The following is an 8,973-nucleotide window of genomic DNA, read 5'->3' as shown; positions in this document are numbered from 1 at the left end:
GCTCTGAGATGCCCACCGAGACCAGGCATGGTGGTGCACACCAGTAATCCCAGCACTGGGGAGGCTGAAAACAGGAGGATCACTATGAGTCCAAGCTGCACAGTAAGACCCTGTACCAAATACATAAAAAAAGGACAAAATATGCAGACCCTCCTTCTCATAAAAATATTAAGTCAGAGGCAAGGTCATTTTGTTCTGAAGAATCTGTAGAGATTAAAGCTGTAGTTAATGTAGTTAATGATGTGTGAGTGCTGGAGAATGATTTCATCCCTGTTAAATCCTTAAATATGATCAGTGCGGAAGCCAGTGCTAAAGCCAAGTTGTCTATTTTCCAGTCTTTACCATGACTCTTTCCAGGACAGATGAGTAAAGTTCTTGGGTGCTGAGCAGCAGGCAGCTCCTTGTTTACAACTGTGTGTTGCCTTGTTCATGCTTTTAGGTGACCGGAAAGTTCGACTTCACCCTGCAGATGTTATATTTTGTCAACTCTGTCTCTGGGCCGCAATTTAGTCCTTGGGACCCGAGTGCCCTTTGTTTCCTAGATCTTTTCCTAGAATCTGCCTGGACACAGTATGTGTACAACCTCCAACTGAGCACTCCTGGGGAACAGCAAGTGGCAAGGTCTTCGCTCTCTTGGAAAGGACTAAGATTTTGATAAAGAAAAGAATGACATCTTCTGTTACATCCTAACAAGAAATGGGGAAGAGGGGTACAAAACAAATGACCTAACAGAGCATTCCCTCTGAATGGACAGTGAGGATGCTCACATTAAATATGGGACTTACTTTTTCTTATGGGCTGTTTGGGAAAACACAGTAATAAGATAAGGAGGCATTGATCCAATAAACTGTCATATATATATATATATATATATATATATATATATATATATATATATATATGAATTACTTTCAGACTTTGGAATCTGGCAGCATTTGTGTGGCCTTTGACACGATTAACAGGTACCATAGAAATTTAATTGGACCTCTGCCCATGTAAACTGCTCTAAGTGTCCGCAGTATATGGAACAGGCGAGCCCTGTAGGAGGAGTCCCCACTACACCTGGAGCACAGGGGCTGCCGCCACGGGGAGCCCCACAGAGCTGACCCATCTCTCCATGTCCCAGCTCTTCACGCACTTCTCAGGCAAACACCTGTGAAGCCGAGAGAGTACCAAGTCCAGGCGCCCCAGCCAACTGGATGTTACTGGCTTCACAATTCCTAACACTAGGTTTACTCTAACACACTCCAAAAAGTGTGATACTAACAGGTTTTCAGGTTGGCAGGGATTAGAGCCTTATTTAAATGCACTGCTTCCTCAAACACAGAAGCAAAGATGCTGTATATATTTAGTGGAAGCACTTAGTAAAATCTTGTTGAAGGAAGATGAACGCAGGACCCTAATCCTAGCAACTAAAAGATTCCTACCAAATAGCAGGCAATCAAAAGCTTTCTTTTCTGAAGTAAATTTTACCAGACATTAGGCTTCATTAATATTTATTTTAAAGATCACCTTTTATTGTAACAAATATAAAGTCATCAATGTGTTACAAATTGTCAAAAATGCTTTAAGTACAAAAGAAATACATTAGCAAAATGAAAATTATGCTGTATTATTTGGTACGTACTTAATACTGTCAACATGCACACCAGATGCCAGAGGAATTCATGCATTTTTGAAAAGAAAAGAAACACATGTCGCTGTAGTATTGTCTGGTTATAGATTCATTGCTGTGGTCAGTTTCCTTTCTTCAGGGATACCATTTACCTGCAATATGGAAGGATAGATATGAGAAGGAGTTAGGCAGGCTACAGATGTTTTCAGGTGTCACACACAGAAAAAATTGTGTCAGGGAGAAATGTTCCATTTCCTTAAAATAATTACGTGGTATTCTTTTTCTGTTTTTTTTTTTTTTTTTAAAGAAATGGAAAAATTCCTGTATTAGTCCTGCCCTTCTTGGGTCAGTGCTGCAATGTTTTATATTTCTCAGAAGGTATGGGCTGAAGAGTCCTCCCACAATAAACAACTAGAATGAGGCTGACTGCAGGATGCACGACTGTAGCTTTTAATCAGGGCTTTTAAAAATACTACGTGGGCTGGAAGGGCAGAGAAAAGAAATGAGGAAACCTGAAGGACATCCAACCTAGTGGTTTGGATCTCATCCAAAAGGATGACATCCTGTCAGCTTTTAACTGCTCTGTCACTCCAGCTAGTTCTCAAGGCCAGGAATCCAACACCAATAGCTTATGTAGTTCTTAAACTTCAAAGAATTAAAAAAAAAAAACAAAAAAACAAAAAAAAAACAAACAACTGTATGAAACAAGCTTTAAAGGATACTCTCCCTGAATAACTTTTACATAGGCTGCTACAGACAAAATCACTTATCCTCTGAGAGACAAACTGTGCCTAAATTCCCCACAGGAAGAGAGGTGCGACCCTAGCAGAGCGCTTGGAGAAATGGGAGAAAAGCCAGCGCTGTCTCATGATAATGATGCAAAAAGGAAGCCGCCTCCCTCTGACCCTCGATTAACCAGGGGCAAGGAATGGAGCAGCTCAGCCCCAAATCTGAACGGCCGGTAAGGGAAAATCTAGAAACGGAGACACAAACTTCAATTTAAACGAATAAAATGAGAATTAAGAATACAACTGCCCACTTGCCACCTCTCTCTGAGAAGCATGACTCTACTTAGCCAGAAATGTGCGCGACGCAGGAAGACAACAAGCTTTCACAAGTACACAAAATGCTCGCTCGGGTGGTCTCCCTTCAGAGCTCAGGATAGTGGCGATTCCCAGACAAAACAGCACGACAAAACAACCACGAGGAGATAGTGCACTCTCCTCAATAAGATCTAAATTGCAGAGAAAGGGTCAATCAGACTAAATGAAAAAGAGATCAAAGCTTTCCTGACTGAAGAAAAATATCTGCTTCCCAAAACCTGTTTCTTTTTTTTTTTTTTTTCTCTTTTTTAAAAGAGAATTAATTAGAGTGTAAAAAAATAGTCCCCAGGTCTGAAATCAGACAAACACATGGAGTACATAATTGATATGCTTACAAACTATACCTACCCAAAAACTCACTGCTGACACAGTCTATGTTACTTTCAGTGTCCACACATTTACGGGGTACCAAACCTATTTTTACAAAATTAATTTATAAAACCCAGAGAAACTGCCTAAATCTCCCCCAGGAATTTGTTCAGCTCTAATTTTTCAAGGCATAAGCTACCTTTATATTTCCAAAAACTCTCTATCAATAACATGCAACACTAATGAGATTATTTACTAAAAATTTGTCTGACTATCAAGCAAATACCATTCATTAACATCATCTTTAATATCACTGACTCAGATTTTCTATTTCTCTTAGTGTGTAAAAACATAAAATCTGACTTTTTTGAAATATCCTCCAAAATAACATTTTTTGTAAAAGAAATTGTCTCCTTCCCACTTACTTCAATTATTAAGAATCGAAGATAGACCTCTCAGGAAAGATAGAAGTCTATGAGATTATTGAGAAAGACATTAATCCCTACTGTAAGGATATTTTTTCAAATGTTCTTCTCTTTAAAAAGAAGTAGCCACAGGGGCTGGGGAGATGGCTCAGTGGAATAAGTGCTTCCCTGGCAGGCGCAAGGGCCTGAGTTCAATCCCCGGTTCCACAAAAAAAAAAGAAAAAAAAAGAAAAAAAAAAGAGAAGTATCCATGAAATCAGTGGCATGGCAGATTCATTTTTTTCTTTTGCTTACATATATTTTTAAAAAATGTGTTTCTCCATCAATCTGACAGTTTACAAGGTAGCACCACATCATCAATATATTGAACAATCCTGCTGAATCATGATAGCATTTAATTAAAACAAGTAATCAAAATTGGGGGGAATCCAGACAAACATTATCTCATAATTCAAATCTGACGAGAAACTTCATACTTGCCTCAAATCTTTGAAAAGTTGTCAAACGAAAATCTCCTTAAATTCCAGAAAGCAGTAATAAAGAAGATAATTTCTGAATGAAAACATCCAATACAATTCTGTATGTTTTTCAAGAGACTTTCTTAATATCTGTGCTACCACAATGGCACTATTCATACTTAGAATTCTACACCCAACACACATTTTTAAAAACTTCTCTTGTTTTTCCAAAAGAGCTACAAAGGCATTACTGGTTGCCTGGCAATTAGAAGTAGGAATCAACCACTAATTGGAAGACAATCATGAATAAGTTATCTACTCAGTACTGAAATGAATGAAATAATTGGCTGTGGAAATTTTTAGGGACACTTGAAATAAACTTAAAGAAACCAAGTCTCAGGGTAACAGAATAGTCCAGGGAGAATGGTCTGCCATCTTGTTGTCTCTGGTCATGTTATAACAGCTTTTTAAAGCTGCTTTAAAGCCAAGCCTGCCATTTCTCATTGATCCCTCCCTCTGAAGTCTCAATGACTAGCCACAACGGCTTCCCTTTGTAAGAGTTAGTTTCAAGCTGCTCACTTATTGAGACAAATCCTGGAGGCATCCAAGCTAAAAATCTTTCATACCAAGGGGAAGAATAGGGAGCCCCACTGAAAGATAGGGGTTTTATTCAGTCTTCCTTAATTAGACAAGACCTACGGGGATGTTTTCTCTCTAAGATCATTTGCTTTGTGTTTACTGTTCTGATGCCAATCTATGCAATAATCTAAGCTATTCTTGTGAGGGTTTTAAGTCTGATTAAGGAATGATACAACTGTTTTGCCTTACTTGGTAAAGCTAAACTTTCATAAATTACACAAAGCTATATAGGGCTGGAGTAATCTTTTCATCTACTAATATCATCCATAAACACCAAGCATAAACAGCAAATTAGTATTTTTAGTACTCACCTGTACTCTGCTGCTGGGGAATTTGGGTTTGGTGCGGCAAGTTCCTAGAAATGATTAACACAGTTGAGTAAAATTTTGTTTATATAAATATAAATAGAAAGCAGACATATTACAATGCAAATCTGTGCAAGGAGACAGGACCGCAGGTCGCATAACGCCGAACAACTCTTCTATGCCGTCCTGAGTTTGCAGATGAGGAGCCTGAGGTCTGGGGAAAATAAGAACTCTGTGTGCTAATGTTTATGGGATTCTCACTACATGCTATATTCCAAACTACTAGATAGCAAGCCAAGGAGGTAGTATTATTAATCTTCCCATTTTAGAGATGAGGAACAGCCTCAGAGGGTCCAGGCAGCATAGCTAGGAAGCAGATGGTAAAGATGTGAAAACAATGATTCCAGAAATTGTGTTCTTCAGTGGCATACTTTGGATTTAGGACCGCAGCACATAGGTAAGCTCAGCCTCTATGACTCATCCTTTTCAAGCACAGTACCCCCTTCTTTCACACTCAAACCTGTGCCCCTTTCTCATCATGCCACCAGGGAATAGCCACCTGCCCAACTGCAGTAGTCAAAATGCAGAAATCATCCTTGATTCTCCTCTCATACATTCAATCTCATGGGAATTTACAGCCTTTCTCCTCAATCTCAATTGATGTTTAACTGAATTCTTTGGTCCTGCAGTGGTCATTTTATGAAGTTTGATGCATCAGCTTTTGATGCATATACATTTATAATTTTTTTGTTGTTCTTAAACTGTTTCCTCACTAATATCTAGTCATCATATTTGCATCTTCTTCTTCTTTTTTTTTTTTTTTTTTTTTTGCGGTACCAGAGATTGAACTCAGGACCTTGTGCTTTTTTAATTATGTATTTATTTATTGGCATTAATTTTTGGCAAAATTTATTTATTTATTTATTTGGGTACTGGGGATTGAACTCAGGATCTTGTGCTTGCCAGGCAAACACTTACACTGCTGAGCTATCTCCCTAGCATATCGGTATCTTCTGATCAGTTTTATTTTAAAGAGATAAAAATTAAAAAATAAAAACTATACAGAATTTCAAAACAAAGTGATAGGAAATTTAACAATGGTTGTTATATTCCATATTGTTATGTTCAAAGTACAGTGAACGCTTAATTGCTTGATGCTTGCATCACTGTATCTGTGAATCTGAATATCTCAGTCTCAGCTGAATCCCTCTTCTCCCCAACTGCAATCGCTGGCTTGGGGCAGCTATCCTCATTTCTCACCTGCATTCTTACATCTCTCTGATGCTCATTTACACCATCACTTCTTTCTAATCCCCTTCATGGGATGCTGTCATAATGCTCTTTGAAGACATAAATCTGATTGTGTCATTCAAGTAACACAGTTCAATATTTCCTTATAGCTATCTGCAAAATAAGTTTCAGGTTCTTAGTATGGACCGGGCAGCAATCACTCTGTCTGGTCCCTGTATGGAATCCTCCACTTGCTTAAAGAACCACCATCAACCTCCACAGCTACTGCCCTGGTCAGCGCCCAACTAGTATAGCTCTATCCTTGCAAATTTAACTCAAAATTTGTTACAGCAGACACAGAACTCTTGTGAGCAAAAAATTCCTATCAAGAATGTTACTGCAGGGGCTGGCGAGATGGCTCAGTGGTCTAAAGCACCTACTTGGAACAAGCTTGGCAAAGCATCAGGGACCGCGGTTCAATCCCCCAGCACCACATGCCAGCCAGCCCCGCCCCCTGGTGAGCTGAGCTGGCCACACACACACACACACACACACAATAAATAAATAAATAAATGTTTAAAAAAAAAGAATGTTACTGCAACTTTCAAATATTACTTCTCATTAATAACATCTCAAGAATCACCTCATCAAAGTCTTCTCAGTGACCACTATTAACATGCCTTCATACCATACAAGCAGATCACCACTGTATGTCTCTGTGCATACCATTTATTTACCCTGAAGTGCCTTATTATGAACTATTCTATTTCTTTCACTATCTCCTACAAGAAGCATATGTTATTTTTCTGAATGGGCTGCACAAAAGTGAATGTACTTACAGAGTCACAAAATATATGTTATTGTTCAAAATGCAAAAGTATACAGTTAGTGCATCCAATTCTGATCTTACTATGAGTTTAGGGAAATGGTTAATTTAGGAAAAAGCCCCAGGGGTCAGCCCTTTGCTACAAAGTAAGGTTTGGTGCAAGCCAGGGATTTCAAAGTTTTAGTTTTTCTCCACTAATGAAATTCCTTTTAATTAAAATCCTCTGCACAACTCTGATCTACAAAAGAGAGAAACGTGTTGGTTCTCTGGCCTGGGACAAGGGACGAAGGAGTCCTGCCTGCTTTGTTTTCTATGTCCCCCATCTTGGCCCCTATAACATGTTCAAGAAATTTCCAAAAAAACAAGAGTCAGAGTCTGAAAATCAGTGATCTGAATCATTACAGCCAGGCAAAGATTATGTCCCAAATACAGTGATCTAAAGTAATATATAGTATAAGCTAGTCAAGTGTTATTTAGACTCAATCTCTAGCTAATGTGTCTAAATTTTTTTTTATTTTAAAAAGTCCTATCTTAAATATACTGCTAAGGAAACAACAAAATCAACTCTTATATGAGATACTAAAATATAATGGATATCTATCTATCTATGATAGATAAATAAGAATTAGGGAGAAGTTCATATAATTCACCAAATTACCTATTCTGTTGTTTCGAAAATACTTTATTTATTTTTTGATTTATTTTGCATTTTAGGGAAGGATCTACAGGGTGCTCAGGGTCTCACTACTAGATTGGACTCGTAGTGATCCCCCTGTTTACAGCCTCTCAAGAGCTGAAATTACAGGTGCATGTCACCATGCTCAGTCTCAACTGCCATCTCAGCGTGCCCCAGAGGCGGGGCGGGCACTGCAGGCCCAGCGGATTGAACACCTGCCCCTGCGCCGGCTTGCAGGTGCTTTAATCTGCTGAACTACTTGGCCGATCCTTTTGTTCCTTTTCTGTAAGAGAGAATCTTTTACGTCTGTCTTGTATTCTTAGTAACTACTTTGAAAATGATACAGTCTATTGTGTATTATTAACTGTAAATTAACTGTTGTCATTATTAATATTTTGTTGTGACACTTTTTAATAAAAAAATCAATTCTAATTGAATTGAAGGAAATGAAAAACTTGTCCCAGCGATCACATTCATTTTTGCTATCACGTTTTAACCACACTTAAGCTTCATAGAACCATACTTATCTTCATATGGTCTATGGGAGTACTGTACTTCTTTTGATTTGTTCTTTCCGTATTTCATATAGAGTATACTGGTTTTAGTCACAAAAAGTAAAAAGATAAATTTTGAAACCACACAGAGAAATTAACTCTAGATTTAAAAATGGAAAAACAAACACCTTTACTACAAAAGTCAAAATACAATTACGTGAGCCTTTTGGGGTGGGATGGAAGGTGTGTTTCACTTTAATTCCTCAGGTATAACCAATTCAGTGAACTCTACAGTCTAATCAAATATAGCAGTCGTTCTACATATCCATGCACCCCCCACACAGCCACCTTCTCATTGGCTGTCATCTCTAGCTCTACTCGATCTATGAACACGTTAATCACGTTTTGATCCCCACCCCCCAAAATGAGTAAGACAAAGGAAACACACAAAGTCAGTGTCCTCACATAGGCAGTAGTTGGTAAGACAAAGACCCGGGATTCTCAAAAGCCCTAGGTCAAGACTACCTCACTTGCAAGATCAGTGTTTGGATAAGGAAGCTGGGATTCCCACTCTCCTTGGCCCTTCCAACAGAACTTCTGCAGGATGCTGGTTGACAACTACTGATCAAAGCCAACCCACATCCTGCCATTTCTTCTCTAGCCTCTGATTTTCATCTTCCACTGCATTGCCAAGCTTTTAGCTTGGCTAGTTGATGAGAGAAGGTTGCCTGAGAAAGTGCTAAACACACAGACCAGTAAGAAATACAGGGCTGGCCAAATAGCTCAGCAGATTAAAGCACCTGCAGGGATTTAATCCCAGGGCCTGCCGTGCCAGCAATTGAGACTGGGTGTGGTGGCGCGCGCCTGTAATCCCAGCTCTTGGGAGGCTGTAA

The 8,973-nt window shown here is 38.9% G+C and overlaps 1 protein-coding gene across 1 annotated transcript in view; it reads right to left on the bottom strand.

The window, feature by feature from the left end:
• Nucleotides 1–1,481: 1,481 nt before the first annotated feature.
• Nucleotides 1,482–8,973, bottom strand: part of Sgce (sarcoglycan epsilon) — an 83,374-nt gene continuing 75,882 nt past the window's right edge. Inside the window, exons 10-11 of the mRNA XM_012515054.2 lie at nt 4,861–4,904; nt 1,482–1,767 (exon numbers count right to left, since the gene is read on the bottom strand). Of these exons, the coding sequence (XP_012370508.1) occupies nt 1,751–1,767; nt 4,861–4,904 (61 nt within the window). The 3' untranslated portion in view covers nt 1,482–1,750. The remainder of the gene's footprint in view (nt 1,768–4,860; nt 4,905–8,973) is intronic.

The sequence above is a fragment of the Octodon degus genome, unplaced genomic scaffold, assembly GCF_000260255.1.
Source record: "Octodon degus isolate 3935 unplaced genomic scaffold, OctDeg1.0 scaffold00050, whole genome shotgun sequence".
Taxonomy (NCBI): domain Eukaryota; kingdom Metazoa; phylum Chordata; class Mammalia; order Rodentia; family Octodontidae; genus Octodon; species Octodon degus.
Note: the sequence above shows the minus strand (reverse complement) of the source record. Positions and strands in the feature narration are given on the sequence as shown.